Source organism: Electrophorus electricus, chromosome 2 (assembly GCF_041902795.1).
Source record: "Electrophorus electricus isolate QZ-2024a chromosome 2, ASM4190279v1, whole genome shotgun sequence".
In the NCBI taxonomy this organism is placed as follows: domain Eukaryota; kingdom Metazoa; phylum Chordata; class Actinopteri; order Gymnotiformes; family Gymnotidae; genus Electrophorus; species Electrophorus electricus.
In genome coordinates this window covers 33,352,973-33,380,082 of record NC_137498.1, presented here as the reverse complement: position 1 = coordinate 33,380,082, position 27,110 = coordinate 33,352,973, and the positions used below count along the sequence as shown (strand labels likewise).

The 27,110-nt window shown below is 40.3% G+C and overlaps 1 protein-coding gene across 2 annotated transcripts; it reads right to left on the bottom strand.

Annotated features, from left to right (window-relative positions):
• Positions 1 to 578: 578 nt before the first annotated feature.
• sdc2 (syndecan 2) lies at positions 579 to 26,732 on the bottom strand. 2 transcript variants are annotated; one of them, XM_081699887.1, is made up of 5 exons: positions 26,282 to 26,732; positions 4,667 to 4,766; positions 4,288 to 4,445; positions 3,886 to 4,006; positions 579 to 3,032 (listed from the first exon to the last, which is right to left on the bottom strand). In XM_081699887.1, the coding sequence occupies exons 1-5, from the start codon at positions 26,339 to 26,341 to the stop codon at positions 2,869 to 2,871; spliced, it is 603 nt and encodes a 200-aa protein (XP_081556013.1). In that variant the 5' UTR covers positions 26,342 to 26,732; the 3' UTR covers positions 579 to 2,868. The 2 variants fall into 2 exon arrangements, with proteins under 2 accessions (XP_081556013.1, XP_026887915.2); XM_027032114.3 differs by having other exon boundaries at positions 4,288 to 4,451; positions 26,282 to 26,724.
• Positions 26,733 to 27,110: the final 378 nt, after the last annotated feature.

Here is a 27,110-nt window from a genome sequence, read left to right as displayed (position 1 = left end):
GCTAAAGTCTGGCCTGACTCCTTGACCAGACCTGAAAACAAAGGCTTTGAGAAAGATGAACAGAGGAAGAAAAGACACAAGAAAGTGTGTATCTGCAAATGCTACAAAAAATTCCAATGCAAAGAACTGCACAAAGGATCTAAAATACAACCTTATAAGCAGTTAGACAGCATTTTATAATTGTTTTGATTACTGAAACAGAATAATATGCTGTCTGAGGTCATTACACTGTTTTCAATTACATCTTATCAAGGGAATCATTTTTGTGCAATGAACAATTTCTACTCCAGACAGCCATGACTGCCTTAATCCAGACTACAGACCTGCTGTTATTGATTACAAACCTGTAATCCCAGCGAACCCATTTAGTAAAACAGGGGATCTGGAGACAATGTGTAAATAGATATAATATAAACCCATTTAATGTTAGTCCTTATGGTTATCTTCTTCCATTAAAAAGTCTCTGCTACAGTTCTCTGCGGTTTTCCCCAAACACACTGCCCACTTCATATTTTCATTCTACTAATCCTAAAGACTGTATATACAACTGCACAGGAAACAAAAGAAATGGTCAATAATTAGGCCACAATGTTTATTCAGTAGTGTTGTTTCAACTTATAGGTACAATACTGTCGGCATTTTATAAGACTAAAAAAAAAAAAAACATTAAAAATAAAAAAAAAATCTACACCATTACAGTCAGCTGTGCTTATACAATACCGCTCACTCTGGCCATTCTCATGTACATACCGCCATCAACCAAGGACATACAGAAGCACATCCAAATGATAGGCACTTTGAAGGTTTAAAACACACACACACATTTATTTATATATATATATATATATATATATATATATTTATATATATTTATGTATATATATATGTGTGTGTATATTATATATATATATATATATATATATATATATATATATAAATATATATATATATAAAAATTGTGTGTGTATGCATATATATGTATCTATATGTATGTATATGTGTGTGTGTATATATATGTATAAAATATTCTATATAGCTCTAGATATTTTTATATATGAATAAGCAATTGGACTTTATGGTCAGGTCTTTAAAAAGGACTAAAAGTGAAAAAACAAATGAAAGTGAAAATTCAAAACTGGTGAAGGGAATATGACACAGCAATACAGGAATCCTCTGAGTCTTTGGGTTTGCTTTTTTGCAGTATCATCCTTTGATCCAGTTAGGTACAAAAGAAAGGGAAGTTAGAGGTATGAATGGATGGAGTTCAGTAAGAGGGAATTGGAGGTGCCTCTTCATTCAGGTTGCCTTCTCAAATGTGACTTCATGTCCTATCTAGTCCATATGGATCAGAGGGAGACACAGAGTGCAAATAAGACATTCACCTCCCTCCCACTGGGAAAGAGAGAGAAGCAGCTCCTTACTGGCTTTTGTTTTCATACGAGCACCCAGCCTTCAGCACCAGATTAACAGGAGCCAAGCAAAAACTCCATGTCCCAGAAGAGCTTGGAGACCCAATTAGAACAGGTTCCATCAAAACATATTCACCCACGTTTATTTGGGTTGGATGCCTACATGTCTTAAGGCAGTTGAAGGACATTCCAAAGCCAAAAGGCCTGACACCAAGAGAGAGGGCACAAATAAGGCAGGGGACAGAAGGCAAGACTGCTTAGCCGAAGCTCAACCTGAAGAAAGTGTGTTGGGGATATGTAGCCTAGACTTCCACAGCGGCATTAGCATATTACTCTGAATAAATGCATAACACAATGGTTATCAGTCACCCACGTCATGGGAAAGCTGTCTGTAATACAAATATGTACTTTTCTAACAGACATAACAAATATGGCAGACAGACTCTGGAGTATTGTCAGGCATTTTCCTTCTGCCAGAAAGCAATTCAATCCCAATCCACTAGATCCCAAGACAAAATCATAATGGATCCAGGCATCAAAAGATATGACAACTGAAACTGAGACCTTGTGGTGTCAAAAGCATGCAGTGGGTTCTTCCCAGAATAGCAGTGATGAACACCATCGACTATGCAACAACCACGATGTCTGATAAGCACCAACCAAGTAAAATGAGGTCAAATTAATTCAATAACAACACACCAGCTATATACCTTTAAATCCAATTACCAACTAGGCAAAAAGAGATATTACATAGGAAGCTAGAGCTACACAAAGAGGGAATAAAATCATTTGTAAATTGTGTACACATTGTTGCCAAGGCTACAAGTATAATAATAATTATAATAATAATAATAATAATAATAATAATAAACATTGTAACCTTAAGGGAGAACATTTACATTGATGGTTAAATGTTAATTCAGAGACAAAAAGTGCCCCATGAAAACTATAGAAAGGCATTTTTAAACACCAGAGAAAAAGATAAATTAATGAAATACACCTTTAAGATCAACATTAGATATGCTGGGACAAAATAATAATGGAAATGAAAATAAGATTGATACAGAACAATTATATTCCATTTTTTCCACTTTAAATGTTTTTTCTTTACAAATACTTACTGCTACAGTTAAAAAGTAGTCAGCGCCTTTGACAGAAGAAATATGCAGATTCCTCACCTTTACAGACTGTTTTTGTCTTTTCAGCATTTTCAAATAATACACAATAAAAGTTTAAATACACTGAGAATTACCATAAAATGAGCATTGCTTTGCTTTTCATTAGAAAGACAAGGTCTTAATTACAATACTCTATGCAAAAGCTTTCCTCTTATTCATGTTCCTCAATTTTGTTTTATTTGAATGTGTTTGCCGTCATCATCATCATTGTCATTGTCGATTTGAGACCGTCATTCTGGCTGGTGAAGCTTGACTTGTGGGACAGAGTAGGATGTGGGAGTCTATGCGTAAAACTCCTTGGTGGGAGCCTTCTGGTAGGCTGCTCCAGAAGGCTTCCTCTCCCCGAGGTCATAGCTGCCTTCATCCTTCTTTCTCATGCGGTACACCAAGAGGAGGATGAGGAAGATCGCAAAGAGGAAGCCAATAACTCCGCCTGCAATGACAGCTGCAAGGTAGGAGATAAAGGAGAAGTTAATGGTTGCTGCATACACTCCCTAACTATTAAGCTGGTGACAACCATCTTCCCATGGTGTTATGCGACCAGGCTCTCGTTTTCCCACATAATTCCACAGCCCATAAAGAGCAGACTGCACTCAGGTAAGCCTCACCTAATTGCCTAATTGGATAAAAGACCTCCACAATGGAGCTAGAGGGGCATGGAGAATAGATAGGTGACAACATATAGTCTCAGTCTGTGTCAGTCTGCACAGTAAATGCTCCCTGGATGATCCTGCAGCTTGCTCAGTGCAGGATATTACCCAGACACAGCAGTTAACTCAACATTAATATTTCCCCAGTGAATGTACGGCTCAAGGGTGTTGATCAGTTATGTGAAGCAAGCACTGTATGTGTTTGTCATCCATCACTGAGGGAAGGGAAATAAGCAGGAAATATGGAGACGCAGCTAAGGGTCAAGTTGAAGGAAATCCACCCTACAAAACTGCCAAATATGCATGAGTATTAAATCCTGCAATATTACCTTGAAAGCCACTGGAGACGTTCTTACTTTCTCTCATTCACAGTGGTTTGTAAAGATTAGTAAACTGGGTACTCAAGAACATTTCACATTGCACTTCAGAAATATAGTGCCACTTTGTGCATGATCTCGAATTATTAGAAATAAAAAATGAGAATCATGATAACATTTAGAGCAAGGTCCTTTAAAACATGCACTTAACCTTCAGAACCTTAGCCTACTGTCCACATTATAATTAAGAAAGCATACTTGGTAAAAGTGAAGTAACACAAAAGCAGAAATACAGTTTCCAAACAAAATGGCCCCAACTCAGCCTACATACCTGCCAGAACCTCGGTCCTCTGGAAGAGGTTCTCAGAGTGCACCTCATAGGGCTCCCTGGGAGACTGGGGTGAGCTGGTGGTGGGGTTCCTGTGTGGATCCTCTGTGGCAGGCGCTAGGGACTGAGGAGACAGAGGAACCACTGACATCATGATCGATATCATGTCATGTTACACTGTGATAAATCCTGCAGTCACAGCTTGGTATTTTAATCAGTTTTACACTATGCTGTTTCTATAACAGTGTTATAAAATATCATATGAATTTGGATTAATTTGATGAATCTCCACAGAGATATAACACATACTTAGATTTACACAACACCCCCTATCCATAAACTACACATACACTTAAGTGCACAAGTTCCACTCCTAATGAATTTCATTTGTGTGAGTGGACTAACCTCGGTCCTGACAGGTTTCCTAGGCAGTTCTCTTGAGAGCTCTTGGGAAGTGGAAGTCTCCACTCTGGGTGTGAAGTCTTTGGTGGTGTCCTGCGTGGGCTCTGCCTTGGGTGCTATGAACAGTGTGTTCACCGTGGCTGCCTGCTCCACCTCCTCCCCTGCACCTGGATGGAGTGTAACATCATTCTTGGAGAGCATACCATCGTTCTCAAACAGCACACCAGCCCAGTGGTCTGAGCACCAGGTGCAGCACCCAGAACCCATGCTGAATTAATACCTGACATGTTGATTTAAATCTTATTTGCATTAATCGGGACTTACACAAACACTGGTGTTTTTGGTGAAGAACAGGCCATTTCATCACACAGTGAGATCTTACCCGAGCCTGATCCAGAGCTGAAGTCATCATCATCTTCGGGATATGCTCCAGAACCTGTTTGCTCCAGGTACAGGTCATCCGCAGCTGCTGAGGCCACTATCTTTTGAGGGAAACAGCACAGATTTAGTACCTTTAGCATTATACTTAAACATTCAGAAGAAAAAATGGTTTTAAGATTTTTTTTTTTTTCCCCCACAGCTCAAGATTTCATTCTGGTTGTGAGCCAGTGGAAGATTAAAAAGTACTTCTCAATGAAGAGGTTTTATACAGCCAGTGTGCTGAACTATGCCTTTTCATTTGATGGTTTTGGTGGGGGGTTTTTCTACATCCCTGGGGCATTCACCTGCAATAATACATAAGACTTGCAGTATCTAGCTACAGTATCACATATTAAAACTGTGATATTGTCTCTATGCTTGAGTCACAACTGGGGCTGAATAAAGTGCATTTGTCTCTGTGAGCCTTGGCTTATCGCTGGAGGTCTGCTTGTTGATAAGAGGCTTGGCTCTCTCTCTGGCATGCTACAGTGCAAATTCCCGCTGTTCTAGACAGCCTGTGCTTGTGTCACTTGCCCCTGGTACCTCAGACACCGGCAGCAACAGTGACACATGTTCCCTCTCAATTTAGAGTTACATCCCACCTCCCATTCCCATAGGCCGCTGGCACCAGTCCCCGGGATGAGCCAGTGTTTGTCTTCCAGTGGTGCAGGTGTCTTATCGAAATGTCAGCGACTAACTGGAGACTTGACAATATGGGAATATAAAGCTGCCCAACAGCTGGCCTCTTCAATGCACCCAATAACTCAAAGACCACAGTTCCAATGAGTTCATTCCAAAGAGGGCTCAAAGTGGGCAGGTATTTCAGGGAGGAGACAGGCATATGTGAACATGCCATGTCTTGTTTACATGCAGGGACATACAGATGAGAACCAGCAGCATGTCTCTGCTCACTGCAGGATTGCTTTGCGGACTCCATGACGACCTCCATTCACATGCAGCCTCACACTGCTGCAGACATTGCCTCCATACTGATGCAGTGCTACAAAAAAGACGCACAATAGCAGCTCTAAATCAGCCCTGGAAGTATCCGTGTGGCTGAGGTGGCCTTAGTTTATAGCACAGATTCTGGCCTTTTTGTTCGTCTGCTCCGCAGATAAAGTTTGAGAGTCAATGAGCTCAAGCTATTCCACTTGTCTCTGAGAAAGAAAAAAAAAAACAACTGTTGGCAATGTACAGCTGATAAAAAGGATTTGAAGGGTTTCTGTGTGTTGGTGGGTATAGTTTGCTCGTCTACATGAGTGTGGGTATGGTTTGCTCGTCTACATGAGTGTGTGTGTGTGTGTGTGAGTGTGTGAGTGTGTGAGTGTGTGTGAGAGAGAAAGAGTGTGTGTGAGAGAGAGAGAGTGTGTGTGTGTGTGTGTGTGTGTGTGTGTGTGAGAGAGAGAGTGTGTGTGTGTGTGAGAGAGGGAGAGAGAGAGAGAGAGAGAGAGAGAGAGAGAGTGTGTGTGTGTGTGTGTGTGTGTGTGTGTGTGTGTGTGTGTGTGTGTGTGTGTGTGTGTGAGTGTGTGAGTGTGTGTGAGAGAGAAAGAGTGTGTGTGAGGAGAGAGAGTGTGTGTGTGTGTGTGTGTTGTGTGTGTGTGAGAGAGAGAGTGTGTGTGTGTGTGTGAAGAGGGAGAGAGAGAGAGAAGAGAGAGAGAGAGAGAGAGAGAGTGTGTGTGTGTGTGTGTGTGTGTGTGTGTGTGTGTGTGTGTGTGTGTGTGTGTGTGTGTGTGTGTGAGAGAGAGAGAGTGTGTGTGAGAGAGAGAGTGTGTGTGTGTGTGTGTGTGAGTGTGTGTGAGAGAGAGAGAGAGAGAGAGAGAGTGTGTGTGTGTGTGTGTGTGTGTGTGTGTGTGTGTGTGTGTGTGTGTGTGAGAGAGAGAGAGAGAGAGATTTTGAGAAAGGTTCCTTCTGTTAACAATGTACCAGGGAGGCAGAGAAAACCTGGTGAAAGGGGAACAATAACAAGCTCATTCAAACGCAAAGCTGACTTCTGTAAGGATGCCATTCCCACTAAGACTTTGATCAAAGAGGGAATTTGTTCAACTTTATCTTAACCTCTTTTTTCCAGCATTCATATTCCTTTCTTTAAACAATTCAGGAATACACTTGAATCAATATAATATAGTAGATGTGGAATTCCATCCAAATCAGCAGCAAAGACCCACAGATAATTATGTATACTTCACACAAACATTGTGTTAAATGTTTTCTTGATAAAAGGGTTTTAGTACCTCTTCATACCCAAGTGTCTAATAAATGTGTTTGCAAGGTTGTACAGAAAAAAGATTATTATTCATAACCATTATTAGATATTAACCAACAGAACCAGAACATTCCATTCAGTAAAAACTTGTAAATCCTGCATAAAGGTTCAGGCATACGGTGTATATCTAAACAGAAAAGCCACATCTTTTATCTCTTCACTTTGAAATGGGACGTACTGAAGCTGACAGTGCATCAAGCAACAAAGCAGCCCCTTATATGCCTAACTGCCAGCTCCCTTTGATCTTCAATGCTGGGCTCTGGTGTTGGAACAAACAGCTGCCAATACGCAGATGGAAAGAACAGCTCCCCACACCAGTCACCACCCACAACCCCAATTTGTAGTTGCACACTCCCACACACCATTGAACTCCCAAACAGCCTCACGAACAAACTCTAATGCCCGCCCACATATCCGGATGTGTCATTAAACTCCTGCCAAACCTGGGCCTCTGATGAGCTGGGCCTACCTGGGAACCTCAATGCAGATTTGTTATCCGCAACTTCTTTCTCACAGGATTCTGCATAGCATCTTGGAGCCAAGAGAGTTAGCATACGTGAGGCTCCATCAGCCTGGAATGCAAGGGCAGTGACTGAGCTGGTGACCCTAACAAACATCAGAGAGGGACCAAGGCTGACGAGGAAGCCACAGTAATGAGTGCCCACCCATTAACACAGGAGTATGGGAGATACTTCTGCCTGGGACTAATGAACAAGCAGCCAGTGGAAGGCATGCCATATCTGCACTGCGAACATGCCGCAGACACAGATACAATGCAGGGATTTGTGAGAAGAGAGAAACAGCAATATGACAGGAAGGAGAGGGAGAGAGAGAGAGAGAGAGAGAGAGAGAGAGAGAGAGAGAGAGAGAGCATATGCCTGTTGCCTACAGGTTACTGCATTAAAAGCCTGTCAAACTGTACATTCATGCCTAGCAACCTTTGAAAGAGAAGAATGGGTCCCTTAAGTGTGGTGTGCGGTTAGCCATAAGCCATAAGCAACTGCAGGAGCAGACAGATCGGAGAGTCGGTGGGGGCAGAGCAGAAATGGGGGAAGGGCCACTGAGCCTGAAGAAGTATCCATCCCACCCCCACACAAACTTATCACGTGTTTGCTATACTAATCACCAACAACAGGAAGAAAAGCGCACCTCTTAGAAAACATGTGCGTCACCCTCCTGTGTGTTTCTATGTGTCTGTGTGCACACTTGAGGGAAGGGAGGAGGGTGACGATAACCAGATGGATATTCCTTATCATTTTATTGCCTTTCATGCACTATCCTACAAGGCCTTCCATAGCACCTTAAATGAACTCAGTGGAAGAAACATGAGATGCCTAAAGCCCTTGTGCTAGCTTCATTCCATTCCAGGTAATTAAAATGTCCATTCATTTGAACCAAATGCACCAAATGCTGCTTGAAGGACTGTCCTTCTCAGTTATTCCACCAGACTGCATTCTCTTCAGACAGCACACAGTCTCCAAGTCTCACTCTAGCTAACAATAAAACACAGCATAGTCCCAAAATTACAAAGAGCTGAAGACTGCGAGTTTGTCTATGAAGCAAGTAAGGAGCAGATCTTTACAGCAAATCAATACTGCTGCCTCAGTCAACACTACAGAGCCTTACAGTTCCATCAGTCCACAGTGTGTTTATGAGGTCAACTTTATCACCTTTGAAGAGAAAAACGGTGTCAATAGGTCTCCTGTCGGAGTGCTGTGTGGACAGAACATGTAAGGATAGTGTGTTATAGGCAGGAGTCTATCCAGGAGGACAGAGAGTTTCAATTGAGTGCTTCTGGCAGTATCCCTCTGAAACAGCACCTCCTGTCACACCCATAATTTACTGGATTACTTTAAAGTGGAGATTAACAGAAGGAGACTAAAAAAGTAACTTCTATCTTTGCAAAGCAACTTCTAGCATTGAAGTCTGAGAAAATAGGGGTGGGGAGGAGATAATGAACTCCACACTGTTCCAAGCCTGATATTTTATTGCTTTGCTGGGAACTGTAATTTGAAACTAATTAATAGTCTTTCAGAGAGGCGAGGGGAAAGAGGAGGTTGGGGGGCTTCTGCAGGAAGTGGACACAAATCAAAGAAAAGCCCTACCCCGAATTACTGTGTCCCATCCAACAGCAGAAAGGGGGGGGACATTTATGTGATGACATCATTCATGAAGTGAGATGAAGCTAATCTGCAGCACATGAGCCAAGTCATGAGCAGCAGAGCAGGCTGAGTCAGGCACGTGGGCCCTTTCCTCTGCCTACAGAGAGGGCTGTTCATAAAGTACAATTCTGAAGCTGGTTTAGACTGATCAAAGCAGCGTGGAATGATAGTTAATTGCCTAAATGAGCCTGAGTTGTAGTTCTAATCCCTCATTTGGAAGGTGAGGATCAAAGTGCTGACATTAAATATCCAGTTCTGAGGGGAAACTGTAGAGGTGAGCTGAGGCCTGCAAGTGTAAGTGGAGTAAATCCTGTGCTTGCAACGGGTGCTCGCAACGGGTGCTGTGCGGTCCTTGCATGGGTCCTAGGAGCTGCAGAAAGCACAATGGGCGTAGAGGCTCGGCACACGTGTCAACTCAGCAGACAATAAGTCCTCTCAGGTGGCACAATGCACCTGAGCAGCCTGGCACTATGTTGCAGGGCTCGAGGCACATGGACATCCAATATGATAGCAATGTTAAAGTTTTCTGTTATGAGATATGGGGCAGTTGTGGCATTCTTGTATGCAGCAGATTTAACAGGCTCTGCAAAAACATGTTCACAAACTTGCTAAGTGTTTGTTGGGCCATAAGGTGCTAATCTCTCTCAAAGGATTGAATAATCAGAACTAGAATTATAACCAGCAGACCGTATCGCAGCTTTTTTAACCTTGTAAAGAATACTAAAGCATGCACATTATTCATCAGATTTAGTACCTTAAACATGCAAGCACTACTTTATCTTAGATTACATACCTTGGCTTTTCACTCTCCTTAAACAGTGCCAAAGGGCTGTCTATTATTAGGCTTCTACATACATAGATATATATGTATGTATACATGAGCAACTGTTATGGATTTTGTGCTGTTAGACAAACTCTGAAGATGATTTCAGACTTGTTAGTTCATATTTCCTTGTTATTAGAAATATGAGCTAAAATATAAGATGTTTTATTACATACGTGTTATTGTGGGTGACCAAGTAACACTGATGTAACAGATGGTTAACCTTTTTAGTAAAATCACATATTTCCTCTCTGCAAAGGAACTCAAAACAGTTACACCAACATGACAGAATTACGTTTACAAACGTGTCAATTTTATTTTAAAGAAACCACCTAGTGTCATTAAGAAGTTTAAACCCCTGAAGTAGAAAGGAACATAACTCCCTGATCTTACTGATTTAGGTTCTTGCAAAGGTCTAAAAAAGAAAATATGAAAGTGTGTAAGCCCAGAGTTCAGAGAAAACCATAATCAAAGTTAAATATATTATTTTGAGTCATCCACAGCACAGGATCATACAATGCATGCTGCCACTATGACCTCTGTCCAGGATTGCTCCCTGAAAGGAAGACTTTCAATTTAATTTCCAAACTATCCTACTTTGAAAACAAGTCCAAACAGAAATGCACAATAATGTTCCAATGGACATCGATAACTGTAGTTACACCAACAATACAGAGTTAGAATATGCTACCGTGATACAGAATACAAACAGTTGAGCAACCTCAAGGCCTTGGTTTTTGTGATGCAATATGACATAACCAGCCATTCGATGTGGTTCATTTAGGACAACTGTCGTATGCGAGAATAATTTGTTTTTTAGCTTGGAATCTATCATCTACACAGTAATGAGTTGATTGACTGCATAAATGGCTACCATATCTGATTGTCTATGTATGATAGGGAATAAAGCTGAAAGGAATAATCACAGTTACCAAGCAGAGCTCCACCTTTATGCCCCAGTCACCCATACTGTAAAAAAAATTCCCATGCACCTATATCAAGTGCAGCCATGCTCCTATTCTGATGGCTCTACAATGAGACAAGTCCATCAAATCTACCTCCTTGTCATCCACACCAGGACCTATCTATATCTGTGTTTACTGCATTTTTGGGACTGTTCATTCAAATCAATAAGCACTGCAGTATCACTTCTTTAAATTGTTAAATAAAATCACATTAATATGTTGAACATTTGGCTATATATGCATTTACCATTCTTTCCAAACGTTAAGTATTTTCAAAAGAGACATCAACGCTGGTTTTTCATTTTATAAAAGCTAACTAGCTACTTTGCAGATTAATTAAACTAAATGTAACTATTTCAGAATGAATTTTGCTGATAAACGTGCATTATATTAAAAGCAGCCGCTTTAAGCAATGCAATGACTCAGCATTTCACTGATGATGATTTGTGGCAATGATTAAGTGCTTTGGCTTTAAACAGTTCATAAGCAGACATGTTGAACTGCCTACTGTCACTGTCAAAAAGGCCTCATGGCACTAAAGCACTTAGCTCATAGTGCTTCAAGACATCTTTAATCTAACCCTGAGGGCTTCTGTGATGGGGCTTTGCTCTCATTCCTCCTTGACTCCCTATAGCTCCAAAGTGGATCATGGTTGCAATGTGATTCTTCTACACAGTTAAGCAGCTTTTGATACACACAGGAAACCCAAGATTTCTTTGTAAGCTGTGAAACGCTATACACTGGGAAATGGGCTTCACCCTACTTGTCAAGATTTGAATAAAAATACTTAAAGATTTGTTGCAGCGCAACGGGTTTGTCTCCTCCGGTTACAGCAGACTGGGAGGAGCAGACACAAGAGGCCCCACTGGGGTTACCCACGGGGAAAATCGCATGGATATCATTTTAAAAAGCTTCTCTCCGAAGCCTCAAATCCTAAAGACCTTGAGTCAAAGAAGGAAATAAGTTCAAGATGTATCAGTAACCGAAAATGTGGGTTTCTCTTTGCCCTCAACCACCCAGTTTCTAGGGTTGAATGACAATGAACAAATAATATAAACATTACCACTATTAATGCAGCAACAGAACTGTGCAGGATTCTGTAGCTAGTCTCATATTACCCTGCTATGAATGCCAGTGCATTTGACCCTATATCTTAAAGTTATGACATTTATCAAAACAATTAATACTTCATCAAATCATGTCATTTCTGACACTAATTTTCCAAAGATTAGACCTTACCCAATCTATAAATCACACAAATGCTTCACAGCAACAACTCAAAAATGACCTTGAGCAATGATTTCTGTTATTCTGCATACTGTCATACAAAAGCCAAGACTTTTGTGACTTCAAAACAACACATGGCAATAGTGGTTTCTACATTTCCATACTTCTGTTAAAATCTCAAACTCTTTTATTGCTGTAGACTACATAGTGGGATGGGCTAATATTCCAAGGAACAAATGTGAACCCAACACACTTGTTTCTGTGGGTAGATAGCTTCTCCAAGGCTTCACAAAAACAAGCTCCAAGTCACCAAGACAGAATGTAGGCCTTAATTCTTCTCATAAATGTTCGTAATGACATTACATAATAATTACTGCTTTATTCCATAAAGAACAGTGTTGTAATTTTCATGTTACATTAATTTTAGCATGTCACAATTATAACAAAACTTATCTAAAGCAATTTTAATAAACAGACATTTGGCAATGCGCAATCCTTAAAAGTTTAAAACTGACGACCAGTAACACAATTATCTGATTAAGCAGAGATTAACTCCTGTCAAGACTAATTCACAGTCCAAACAACAGCCCCTCTCTTTATTTTGACAGAGTACAAATCAGACTTCTGGTTTTGCTACAGTGGCAAAGGAAGGGAGGTAGATGTAGAATACACATCTGGCCTTGCTCATGTGAACTGCACCCTTCTGCACAATACCATCCTGAACTTTGCACATCTCCTTCCATCCAAGGTTTAACACTGAGGCATGCCAACATTTGTCAAGACAGGAAATTAAAGCTCCTGACCATATGCAGCAAAGTACTCTCTCAAGAGCCTAAAAAACATGCTGTATGTGCATAGGGGTGCAGGTTTTAGGAAACAGATGCTCGGGCTGTTAAGACAGTTTTGTTGCGAGAGTACTGCGTGCTGGGCAGGGAGTTGAAGAAAGCACACCTCAGGCAGACGGCATCCTAAACACTGGGACACGGGATGGCTCTGAGAGCCGCACAGCAGCACATCATGCACATTTGGAAGACATTCCTTCCTGAAGAAATGCTTGAGAGGAACTCACAAGTGAACATTCCAGGGGTTTTTGGAGATGCAGAAAAGGGCTGGCTGAAATCTCCTAGCAACCTTTTAGTGGAAGTAGGTGCTTTTCATTGGAGGTTTTCAACAACAACTGCATCTTTAAAAAAGGAATACTTCAAAGAGTTCAAGGTCAGTGGGCACGGGTGAATAATCTTTATTCGATACTGTGAAAAATGTTTCAAGCTTTAAACATTTGCATTGACCAAAGTTCAAATAAGTGTCAACAATGCCTATCAATAATTAATCTAATTAATTAGATATAAAAGTACACAAATGGTCCTTATTATTCCAAGCAGATTCATGCATCAGAAAAAGAAATGTGAACACACAGCCTAACATCCATCATGAGAAACCCAAACACACATTTCCTCACATGCTCCAGGGAACTGAGACTTAGCCCAGCACATTCTCTGGATGAATGCGCTCTTTCAGACTAAAGCGTGTCTGGAATTTCCTTCAGTGCTCTCCAAACACAGGTGGTATGTCAGGAGGAACCAGGAGGAAGCTCATCCTTACAGCATATGTAATCACCTCGAGCAGCACATGGCCATGTGTGCCAGGCAACTGACTGCATGTTCAACTTCAGAGATACACAAGGCTTAGACCAGGCTATTATATATAAGTCTATGAATAGCAGGGGAATAAATTCAGGTCTGTCAGCTACACAAAGCTCAATTAGTTTATCCTGAATAAAAATCACTACATGAACTAAAAACTTGTGGATTATAATGAAACATGACAAAATAAATCAAATGTTAAATGTTCTCTTGTTTTGTTGTTGTTATAGGTCAGCAAGATGCAGAAAAGTGTTGCATCCAACTATTACAGTATCTAAACACTGTAATAGTTGGATGCAACACTGTGGTCTGTGTTGGACACTGTGTTTTCAGTGTGAGCCTCCTTTACCAGACATTGCACTATGGATACCATCCACTTTGAGTCAGTAGTTAACTCACTTAATGCTGCTCATGTCATTCACTTCAAACAGTTTAAGCTTCCTGCACTCTTTGGACTTAAATGTGAAGCCCTGGTCACCATAAGGGCAGGGGCTTTGTGCTCCAAAGCACCCGGGTACCACCCCCAACACCCCCCCAAACACCCCCATCCCTCCTTCTCCAGCCACCCATGGGACACTTGGACACTTGATGTATAAATTAGCTGCGAGTTCAAAGTTGAATTTAATCCAGATTTCAACCACTGCCAGAGTGCCTGTAAATGCTTTTTCCAGTCTCAAGTCTGATCTTTTTCTCCCTCTATGGCAGGAAGCTCTTCTTAAGTGTCAGCTCATTAACTTCACCATGGTAGTAGTGACTGGACCAGGGAACGGCCAAAGGCCAGCAGACAGCAGTGCTACAGTGTCCTTTTCAGAACATTAAAAGAACCTTGAGTTCTCCTTCTGATTGCACCAGACCCCCAGGGCAATATAAGAACAGACGGGCAGTGGTGCCTCACCACTGACGTCACACGGATGTCTGAACATTATCAATGTTGTGCACACCAGGCACTTTCATAGGGTTTAAGCTAGCACAGGACATTTTCTTTTCCCATTCATTTACCCAAACATCAAAAAATGATGACCTGCCAAAACTTTACATCACTTGGCACAGCAAAAGGCCCTTATCTGTGGAGATAAAAGCTTTGGGGGCAATTTTACTGCTTCAATTGCTGATCTTCTCCAATCCTCCATGCTACAGATGAATCGCCATCCAAGCTTCCCCCTAAGAGGATCTGGACTCCCAGGAGTCAGGGGCAATGGCTTTTAGGAAAAGGGGGAGGGGTGCGGTCACTAGCACAGGAAGGCTACAAGGACAGAGAAAGATGAAAAGATGAAAGAAGGCAAAAAATGTTTTGTTTGTTTTTGTTTTTCAATAACATATATACGTGGACATAAGACTAGTAACTTCCAAGAAGACAAATATGGAATGTGTCTAAATTGATGTTTTAGAGGCAAGAGTCTATGAACACCTTTTTTTGCTACTGGAACTGGCAGGTGAACCACAAAATAATAGAGTAAAAGAGAGATAAAGGCCCCAGGTCAAAGTACCAGGTGGTGATTTGTGATCCCATTATGTGGGGCTAATCCACAACCTGTAGCACTAGCAGCATTACTGTTCTGGGAAGAGATTTTCCATTTGTGCAACAAAACACCATGCCTTATCTTTACCTGTTACTGCCATTCTGAAAACAGAAGGAGCATTTTAATAATCAAACTTATACCACAGCATCTGTTCCATCCATTACCTATTTCTCTCACCCAGGTATAAGTCAGTTAAAAAAAATCTTATGGAAGATTTAACTATGACCATCAAATGGGTGGTCCTACTTATACAAAAAGTGACAGAACTGGTAAATCTGCAAAACTGGACTATTAGATGCTACAGACAAAGCATAAATCTGGCCTTATAGACATACTTTCCCTTAAAACAGAGACACAGCTACATTTGAGATTAGCAGTTTGAAAAGTCACGAGGGGTATAGTGGCACATGCTGGAGATTAGCACGAATCCCTGGAGTTCACCAGCCAAATCACAAAAACAGAAGGATTCAACACTGCCAGAAGAAGCCACTCTGGACAGTGTGTTAACAAAAATACCCCACTTCTGGAGACTGATACAGTGGGTTAAGATGTCTGCATCTCTTCGCTTAAACCATGGGCCAATATTCAGAAATCCAGTAACCATCCCTGGGCTGGCAGCTATTTTGTAACAGGATTTTTAGATTCTGAGTAGGAAATGGGAATTTCGGACAGTTGGGGAGAAAATTGGGAGAAAATGCCCCAAGGAAATGTCCAGATTGTAAATACAAATACCAAAATTTTGGTATAACCAACAGCCTCAGGCAAATAACACATTTGGGAATACACTGCCTGGCCAAAAAAAAGGTCACACACACTAATATTTCGTTGGACCGCCTTTAGCTATGATTATGGCACGCATTCTCTGGCATCATTTCCACAAGCTTCTGCAATGTCACATTTATTTCAAGTTCAAGTTTGGTTTATTTGTCACATACATAGTCATACACAGTACAACACGCAGTGAAATATTTCTGTCCAGAGTTGCTTTAATTTTTCCCCAAGATGTTGTATTGATGATGGGAGCTTTGGACCACTGCACAAAGTCTTCTCCAGCACATCCCAAAGATTCTCAATGGGGTTCACGTCTGAACTCTGTGGTGACCAATCCATGTATGAAAATGATGTCTCATGCTCCCTGAACCACTCTTTCACAATTTGAGCCCCATGAATCCTGGCTTTGTCATCTTGGAATATGCCCGTGCCATCAGGGAAGAAAAAATCCATTGATGGAATAACCTGGTCATTCAGTATATTCAGGTAGTCAGCTGATCTCATTCTTTAGGCACATAATGTTGCCGCTATTCCTACCCTGATGTGCCCATCACTCTGGAACAGGGTAAATCTGGACTCATCAGACCACATGACCTTCTTCCATTGCTCCAGAGTCCAATCTTTATGCTGCCTAGCAAATTGAAGCCATTTTTGCCAGTTAACCTCACTAACAAGAGATTTTCTTAAGGCTACATAGCTGTTTAGTCCCAATCCCTTGAGTTCCCTTTGCATTGTGCGTGTGGAAATGCTCTTACTTTCACTATTAAACATATATAAGGGTATTTTTGGACTCTTAATATATTTATAGTAGCTAAGGATACTTTTCTGAGTAGACAACTAAGCACCTTTGTAAGTCACTGCTAAATGCCATAAATGTTAAAATACTGCGTATGTGAGAAATTAACAATAAAACCTAGTGTCAACAGAACTTGAAACCTTTAGATTACTGAAAAAAATGAGTTACATTGAGTGAAAAAAATAATAAAGCTGATCAACCATAACCATAACAGACATCTTTAAAACCTGGCTTTACTGTCCAAAGATTATTTCCCCCCCCCCCCCCCCCCCGCCTCACCCCAAGACAGAAACTCAATAGGGTTCTAAATGTATACAGACAAAATGTAAATTCATATTTTATCTTACGTAAATAATTAAGCTTCAGCAAACCCTAGGCTCTTTACCAGTGCTTTAAGTCTTTCATGATGAAGAGCAAGAGATGGAGGCATTTCCCAGCAGACACTTGATACTGCTGAGTTCATAAGGACAGAAAGCATATGCTCCATGGGGACCCACTCCAGGCCACAGCTCCAAAACTGCCTACTTTGTCCTTCATCACATAGATAAAGATCACTGCTAAACTGTAGTGCTAAATACAGCTTTAAAATTTCTGTAAAACAGTTTAGCCCTTTTCTTTTCCCATCCTGCTGTAATTCTGAAAGAATGTACTCAGTTAGCAGGGCTTCAAGTCTTCCTTTGCCATCCCAGAAACAACACAGCCCCACTTCGACTTCACCCTGCGCCTTAGTGGCTCCATATGAGCAGATGCACTCTGCAAGTTGCACTGATTGGTCCCTGAGATGTAGAGCTTTCTGATAAGAGTAATTTTGACTGGTCCATGGAAACACTGAAAACCATAAATGATTCATAATGCTCATTTGTTCATTAAACAAATGCAGAAATTTGATGTGTGTCAGGCAACAGTCATGGAATTAACTTTGTTAAATTACCACTTTCAGGGACATGTGCTACTCTGAAGCAGAACCACAGGAATTTTCCAGCCTTAGATGATATTACCATGGATGCTGTGCTTGATACAAGAACTTGCCTGTACATATCATAGGACAAACATTGAGTCCACCTAGTAAAATATTGGATAAAATTCCTTCATAAAACTTTACAAATACATATTTTAACCAAATGTTTCAGGTATTTCTACTTGAACTAAATTTAAGTAACTCATTTTTTTCATGAATAAAAGCCATTTTTTATATTTTTGCAGTCATTAAAACTTTGGGTTTGAAGAAATAAAACTAGCCGTACATTTATCACAGCAGTAGCTTTACTTATAACATTGTAAAAACAAAAAGGAGACATTGAGGAGCAGTGAGGAGCAGAGAATGAAACAGTTCGAGAATAAAATAATAAAATAACACACTACCATACAGTAAAGCAATGAGGCACTAGGCCTAGACACTATTCAGGAAATCACACAAACATCCCAGACCTGACAGTATTTAAACGGACTAACTTCAGTCAGTACAAAAACTACTTGATTAGGCCGTTAATTTCAGAATAGAGCACTAGCAATCCACTATGGCTGACTGAAAGGCAGTGCTCGAGGTATGCCCTGTAACTGACATCTTGTCTAGCTTGCAGTCCTCCTTCACTTTTGGTCCTCCCTTTTTTAAAATGCGAATGGAACATTTTTTTTTTAGGGGTATGCGTGCGACTGGAGACTTTGACCGAAGTCTACCAGTTTACTGAGTATTCATCAAGTGTGAATAAAAACATGTAAAACATTAGCTAGCATTTAAAGAATAATATCATTTAATGAATAAATTGCTTTAATGCTTAAACATCAGTTGATTAACATTAATGTAATTTACTTGCCAACCACTTAACTGAACTGAACTACCAGTGAGAATGAAAGTCTCATAGTAACGATGTGTACATGATGCACAGTAGCCCTCGACTGCACTGTTCAATGTTAAATCAAAATTATATTTGACTCCAATTATTGTACTCTAGGTGAATGTTGGTTAATTACTGTATTATAGTAATTGGATCCTTTTTCAATTTTTCTATGCACTGGTAATAAAAAGGCTAAACAAGCTGTTGTTCGAAAATGGTTCGGTGTGTGCCTATATTTTTATGTCAAGAGCATCAGTGATTCTTGGCAGAAAGTGTACTGTAGAACCCTGGCTTGAACACCAAACCAGCTTGGTAGTTCTTTCACCTTTCTTAGACATTTATATTTGTGGCACTTGGCAGATGCTCTTATCTAGAGAGACATATTTATCAATAGTACAGTGACTCAAACCCATGACATTGGTGTTTCTAGCTCTATGCTCTACCTGCTCTACAAGATGAGTTGTACAACTCCGCCCTTTATGGTAAATGTGAATGTGAATAGTATAACCAAAACAAGCAGCATATCTGAATACACACTAGTGCCTGCCTGTGCCATATTTACATTGAAAGGCCAAAACACCCATAAAACAATGTCATCTCATTATGTTCATCAAGTCACCTAGCTCGCTCTTTAATGGCAACTTGCTGCCAACTTTTTAATGTCTACTGAGCTTTTGGCCCATAACTTCAAATTTAACTGCAAGATAAACTGCTTAGGGGTTGCAAATAACAGCTATGAAGTAAATGTCATTCCAACTAGAAAGATGTTGTTCCAATAATCTCCTCTGGAGTTGCTCTATCCATTCCTCAGTTAAACAGAGAACAAAGACCTGGAGGACACACAGGCAGATCAGGGCAGAGTTTACAGTACAGAGATGGGTGTTTACAGAGTGCATTAGTCCAGATTAACTCCTGCTCACAGAACTGCCACACTAATGCGCCCGAGCACATCAAAACTATGGTGGGGATGGAATGCTTTTTAACTGGGAATGATTCAAGATCAACAAAATGTCCCCTCCGGTTTAATCTTTTCAGGGCGATTCCCTTTGCTGCCCTCCTCCATGAAGCATTCCCCCTTTGAGTATGAGGTCACAGTGGTCACAGTTTAAATCCATTGGTCATGGTGTCTGTCAGTCTTCTACAAATCAATGTTTCAAAACAGCTGTGGAGACAGACATTTAATACTCATATTTTCTAAGAAAACCATGACTTTTAAGGAAATTTATGTTTTCAATTCACTTCCACTACTTGATCACATGATTATAGCTCAACACACACACACACATTTATTTATATATATATATATATATATATATATATATATATATATATATATATATATATATATATATATATATACACACACACACACACACACACACACACACACACACACACACACACACACATACATACATACATACAATTTTCACATGATTCCCACTGGACTGCACTACAATTTAGTAACAGTATGGAGGAATGATTTAAGCATTTACTTGAGGATGACTGTGTTCCATGGACTACCTCTGTGCACCTGGTAGACAAATTAATTTCAATTCTAATTCTAATGAATTGTTGGACAGTAAAATAAACTGAAGTTTGTTAAACAGGCCAAGTATACAACAACCAGTACATGGATACTACTAAGGTAGTGAGATCAGACAGCTGAGAAGCATGGAAACTCCAGTCATTAAAAGTGCATTCTTCTGCTTCAGAGATTTCAATTAGGTGTGTTTGAGACATAATAACCAGCACTTGTAATTATGAGGGCCTGCAGATGTGCTAAATGTACCATAGCATTTCCCATAGCAATTTAAAACACATAAAGGGACAAGCTGACTGACCAGATGTCAACATTTCCATGCTTTTATGAAACTACTGTACAGTCTTGCTGTTATCCTTGGCCAGTGGCATCATGGTATGTCAGTTTACTGTCTAAGCAGTAAATGTCAAAAGAACTGAGAATTAGATTTTATGCTGGCTCAACAGGGAGGGCCAAAGTCAAATTAGATGCATGCTGTGTTCAATTAAGATTAGTCAATTTCATTTTTGTCATCTTGAAACAGGGTTCAGAGCGCCCTGCCAAAGCTCAGAATGCCTGGGGACCGTATTCCTCTGATCCACAAATGGAATTTTTACTACAAACGAGTGAGTCAGCAAGCGTGTCTCAGTATTCGTCGGCATGCAGTAAGCCGAGTCGCGTCATTTAATGACCACATCAGCACATGGCTTCACTGTTGCCCCTGCTGCCCAGCGAGACAGTGACATGCCATGCCCTTAATGTAATGCCCAGGCTGCCAGAGAGTGCCTCTCCTGCCTGCTCCTTAACCTAGATGCAGAAAGCAGACTGTTTAAAGAAGCCCCTGTCCATGCCTCCAACACCCAACACTAACCCCCACCCCAGTTTAGCCAAAGCACTGTACTTCAATCTTAATCCCCAAAGGAACTATGCATTTGTATAAGTGAAATTAAAGTAAAAATGAGAGTGGATTGTTCAGTGGCATAACAGGATTAGGGTTCTGATCTAATACTCTCACCCTCTCTGTAGCAACAGGCTTAGGGAACACTTGTGTGCTAGCCATCGACCGCTGCTACTTTTGGCTGTTCACCACTCTAACTGCGCCGTTCATGAATTCCCACTGGTGTGCGAAACTTCAACCACGTAGCGACACTGCTTCCAAGTCTCAGTAAAACAGTGCCAAAAAGAAGGGCATGCTGCTTAAAAACAAACGCACATGCGTTACGCAGACTTTTGCTTTACTGATATTAACAAGCAGTAGGCAAATGTCAGCAGAGTCTAGCTAGACCCATCTCCCTCCACCCCTCATCATTCTTTCCATCTGTGAAGTGGGGGGGGGTGGAATATTGTCGCTGTTCTTGGGAGTAACCTTAGCCTGGATAATAATAGCAAAGTGAAGCAGCTTAGCTGCAGTGAAATAATCAATCGGGTTGAGATGGAGCTGCTGATGACAAAACAAGAGCACACTGAGATTCCTTCATGAGCCCAAGAACCCAGGCAGGGGGGTCCATTTATGATGCTGCAGAAAGATAAGAGTCAGCCAAAAGAGCACACACACAGAGCAGGCTGGGAAAACTGCCTGTAGTGCATCAGCATCAGAAAGGCAATCATCATACTTCCTTGACACTGCTGACTATACAAAGAGAATGCTGAATCTGCTGATGCTTACATTTGTGATTAAAGACTTTGTCTGCACCTGACATCTGGGTTTCTTTTTTAAACCATGTTTTAAAATAAAACATAAGCCCTGGGTAAAATGCTTTTTATTTGCTAATAACTGAAGTTACTCTAAAAGTGGCAAGTTACTTGATCTGCTGTTCTATGGAGAGTTTTTGTATACATTTGTATGTTTTTTTATGTTTCTCCTAATTTACCACTACCCAGTTCACAGTGCAGTAGGCTCCTGACTTCTTGCATGACAGTGCCACCAGTCAGAGAGGTGAAAGGTCAGGCAGAACATAGTCTTCTACTATGTCTTTTCCAACTACTGGACACATGACACTGTTGAAAAGCCCAACAGGTTTTTAGTAGATCACCAAGCATACAACATGGCCATGTGACCAAGACAACACCGACTTCCTGGCACATCACTTAGTGGCCAGAGTTAGAGGGGCCCCGTGTTCCTCTGCTCCCAGTGAGACTCCAACCACTGACAGCATTGTTTCTCACTGGGCTGCACTGCATAGAAAACAGTGCTTTTACAAGATTAGCCCCTCAGGGGGGAGTTACAGACCTCTACAGATTACACCATCACAGACTACCAGCACTTAAAAAGAATACAAGGCAAAATACACTGCAGGAAATAATATATGTCGCATATCAAAGGATGCACTTACAACAGCTGGTGTCCATGTCCAATCCTTAGCCTTAAAATCGACTAAAATGTCATGAAGCTGAAGTTTTCAGGTGTCAGTCAGAAAGACAGGGTGGAACTTCATTTTGTCCCCTGATTGCTCACTGCAAGTTCAAAGAACATCATTTTTACAGCACACCACTGACTGTAGGATATTCAGTCCTCAACAACAAAAAAAGAGCTTACTAGATGCAATTGTATTATGGAAGTGCTACCTCTTGCCTGTTAGAGAGTTCTGTAAACAAAAGTGCAGTAAACAAGGTGGCAATATGAACTTTTGCCCACAGCCAACAGCTTCTAATAAAAAATGGAAAATCAGCCTCAGGTGAACAAGTAGAGAACACAGAAGAGGTGAGACAGCAGTCAGTAAGTGTTTGTCTCCCTCCTTTGTCTGTTCATTACCTCATCATTAATACATATTAAACCAAAGACTAATCCCAAGTGAGCAGTAATAAGTGACATAAGAGCAGACATCCATGACAGAAGTGACATCAAAAAGATACAATGACAAAGACCTTTTTGCTATAAACATTTTAATTTACACTTACCTGACACTTTTATCCAAAGCAACTTACAATTCTGATTAAACACAACTTGAGCAACTGAGGGTTAAGTGTCTTGCTCAGGGACCCAACAGTGACAAATTGGCAGTGGTGGGGCTTGAACTGACATCCTCCTGATTACTAGTCAAATACCTTAACCACTGAGCTACCGCTGCCAAAATAGCTGTTCACTGTAAGTATGAGCCTCATTTGGCTGTAAATATGCGACACTTTGAAACAGTGACACAAAACAGTAATTAGCACCACTTCTACTGACAAAGTAGAAGAAGAAAAATCAATCTGTCACTAGCCTAGAAAAGAATTGTACAGATTCTGTTCTACAGATATTCCCATGAGGTGTGCCTCAGATGGTCATGGTAGAAATGACCTTGCATAAATCTCCATTTTAAAAACAAGACAGCACCCCCATTTCCTGACACCATACAAATAACAGATTCAAAAATCTGTCTCTGACAACAAAGCAGATTTGTATGGATGAGATCCCAATAATAAAAAAAACATAAGACAATCATGCACACACGAAAAGCATTCCTACAAAAGAATGTCTAAATATTGTTCAATTAGCTTCTTGGTAGGATACAAATGTATTCTGAATTAACAGTGATATGGTGCCTTCTTGTTTTGTCAGCAGGAGAAATGTGCTCTCTGAGCTGCATCAACTATAATCAACATGTAGATATGCCTGGTGGTTTCCAGCCAGAATACTTTAATTGCCATGTCAACAGGCTACTCAGTATGGAGAATCAATGTGCTATGCTGGGTTTCATTGAGATGGATACAGCATGCTGCCTGAGCTTCTGATCAATGGAAAGAGACAGTACAAACCAGCATGCCAGTCAAGCATGGAATTACACTGGTGCTTGAGGCAGTTCAAAAGGCAGTACAAGACACTCAGTGCTGGTTTTTGTGCAGTCATTTACTACTGAGCTGCTTAACACTAGCAAACATCCAGTGGGGAATCGTTCAGTGAGGTAAAATGAAGTTTCTGTTTAAAATACCTGACAAAATGCCAGTAAATGCATGGAAGCTGCAAAACATTTAATTCCACTCTTGGTCATGGAAGTACTCTCACCTGAGGGGGTCAAGTCCACCAACTGTCATAATGAGTGACCTCATGCAAATAAATAATATTTGGCTAGCAATATCAGCCAAAAATACCACAGTACACAACAGATGACAATACAGCACCAGAGCATAAATGCATTCGATATTTTCACAATTACATTAGAACACAGAATAGTAACCCATGTTATGAAACCTGTTATGTTTTGATTTACCATATGAAATATAATGTGACAGTATATAACATCAGTAAACAGGAAAGTCTAAATGTGCTTATATTAGAGACTTGACATTAAGACAGGCCATGTCATGTATGTAAGACTGAAATTTGGTACAAAATAGACAGAAACTCAGGGTTGGTGTACCAGATAGCACATATGACTGCAATATGAATGAAAAAAATGTTATTTTTTGGCCTCTGCAGCTGGCCAAAGGCAAAAGGCCATGGCCTTCCTTGTGGCATGGTTTACTCCCTGCACCACAAACGTTATGAGTACCCAAGAATATTTACATTTTTATTAGCAAAACCATATCATTATGCTTTTTTAATCTATTTCAGTGGAGCATAATTAATTTGACAAATCTATATAATTTTTCAAAAGTTTAGAATTTGTTTGCAAATCACAGTCTACTTGAAATGTGTGACCCACAGTCGTCATTATTCCAGTTTGACTGGTAACCATGCCACCACTCTGCAGACATAAGGTGCTCTGAATATTTCAGTCTGTACATTTTCTTAACATAAATTCATTTTAACTCTAATATGCTTAAATACACATCCAAAACAACAACATATGTGCTATAATCCTGTTATTTACTGTATTTCCAGCATTGTATTTTCTGTACTTTTAGGTGTTTGTGCAAGCATGGTGGTACATGAAATCATCTGTGATTTTCAAGCATTTGTGATCGGGTCAATTCAGGATTTGCTTTTGATTTGGTTTGCTCCAGGATCTGTTTGTTAAATGTGAAGAAATACATTGTGCAAACATTCAAAGCACGTCTTTAGATTAATTCCACCTTTAAAAGGGGAGGACCCCCATGCCACTTATGCTTGGCCTGGGCCTGTAGGGACTAACAGTAAGGGCTCACTGGGAATATGTGTAAATTCCCTGTTGCTTAAAATGTCATCTCAATGGTCAATTACAGCCTAGACTGCAAAAAGAGTTATGCTTATGTCGTTTATTTCAGCTACATACAGTTATCATCAACTATGATCTGTTAGTTTAATCAGTTAATTTATTTTTTTAATCAGCCCTCAATGAATGAAATGAGGACTACTGAAACATGAGAAGACAGAAGAATCTTTTTTAATAATACAAATGCAACATCAGGATAGACTGTCCGAGAACGTAGTAGAAAGGACGTTTTCTCGCCCACATATTACAATTATGCTGAAATATTAAATAATGTGTAAATGTGCACTTAAAAATGCACTTAAAATATTGCAGAAACGTCGACTAAGCGGGGAATAGTTCCTGCTACATCTCATAAATGTAGTTACTGGTGTGAACTAGCAACTGACAGAGAAGAGAAAATCAAACCCGCCGTCTCGCTGACAACCCCGACAGCAGTACTATTTTTCGCTTTGAAAATAGTAACGATAAGGTATATATTAAACATAGCAAGCTTCCGGATAATTATCCCACATTACAGAAAAATGTATAGCAGCTAATGAAGACATTGTAAGCATTTAAAAAGTTTAGGAAGTTGCTGTCTCTGTTTTTTTCTTTATGACTTCACGTTAAATGTATTCATTTTCCAGGTCTATAGACTAAATATTACAAAACGCTAACATTATAAGGTTGTTATCCTAACACAGTGCCCAACATTCATTTCTACGCGGCATTAATACGGTGATAGCTGAAATCTACCCCAAACATAACCGATTCATTGAGACTATTAGCTAGCTATAATATAGAAAAAAGGGCACACCGACGTCCGTAAGGGACGATAGACAGGTTAACGTTAACCTATAATATGTAGACAAACATGGAAGGCAGTGCCAACATGGTATGTGAAGAGTTTACCACCAGCTACCCAAACGCAATTCGGCATTGTTCGCAGAAACTCACCCTTTCCCCTGAAAGAAAAGCCGTCAAGCCGAGGGTCACCATCATCCAAATGTTCCTCATAATTCCTTTAACAATATGCGTATTCGTACGTAAGAACCGAAAAAAATCTTTCCCTGTTCGCTTCCACTTGTGAGCAACTCTTTTTGCCACCTTCGCCCTCTTGCACGATCGTCTCCCTCTGTCTTTCACTCAGGAGTGGAATCCCACCGGATACGTGTTGCTTTTTTCGTCAGACTGGTCCCCGTGTACTTTTTTCCGCACGTGGATTCCTTTTTAAACCATTTCCACCCAAACCTCAAATGTTACACGTTATGGTAATAGTAATATTTATTTTATTATTAGTTCATTGAAGTCGGAATTTTACGAAACGACCCTATCATGTGTTACCCTCATCGAATTGCCCGCATGGCTAAACGCGAAGTAGAATAGAAAATACAGGTCAAACGAGGGAGACCTTGAGCAATGATTGACAGATACGCCAACCATATGAGAGAGAGAGAGAGAGAGAGAGAGAGAGAGAGAGAGAGAGAGAGAGAGAAAATGAGAATATGTTGTAGTCTGTGTTTGGGTGAAGTAAAATTAGTTTTTTCTCTCTCCATTAAATTTAGTGTTATAGGTCATATAGAACTGTACCTATCCTATATGCTTATTTAATATTTAGTAATTTACTTTGCAAATAAAATAACCTGTCTTCTTAGGTTCCTTAAAATGTACTATTTCTAGATATTTTAATTTTATTGCCCCATGAACCTGTTGTAGTCTGTGTTTGGAAGAAGTAATAAATAAATAAATAAAAACTCTCTCCATTAGGTTTAGTGTTATAGGTCAC

What these genes read in the sequence shown, in the direction of transcription:
- sdc2 (XM_027032114.3), bottom strand. Translation starts at nt 26,341, where the DNA reads ATGAGGAACATTTGGATGATGGTGACCCTCGGCTTGACGGCTTTTCTT. An exon ending in CTTTTCTTTCAGGGGAAAGG is followed by an intron (nt 4,767 to 26,281) that starts GTGAGTTTCTGC and finishes TTCCCTCAAAAG; the next exon opens with ATAGTGGCCTCAGCAGCTGC. An exon ending in GAGGACCGAGGTTCTGGCAG is followed by an intron (nt 3,033 to 3,885) that starts GTATGTAGGCTG and finishes CCTACCTTGCAG; the next exon opens with CTGTCATTGCAGGCGGAGTT.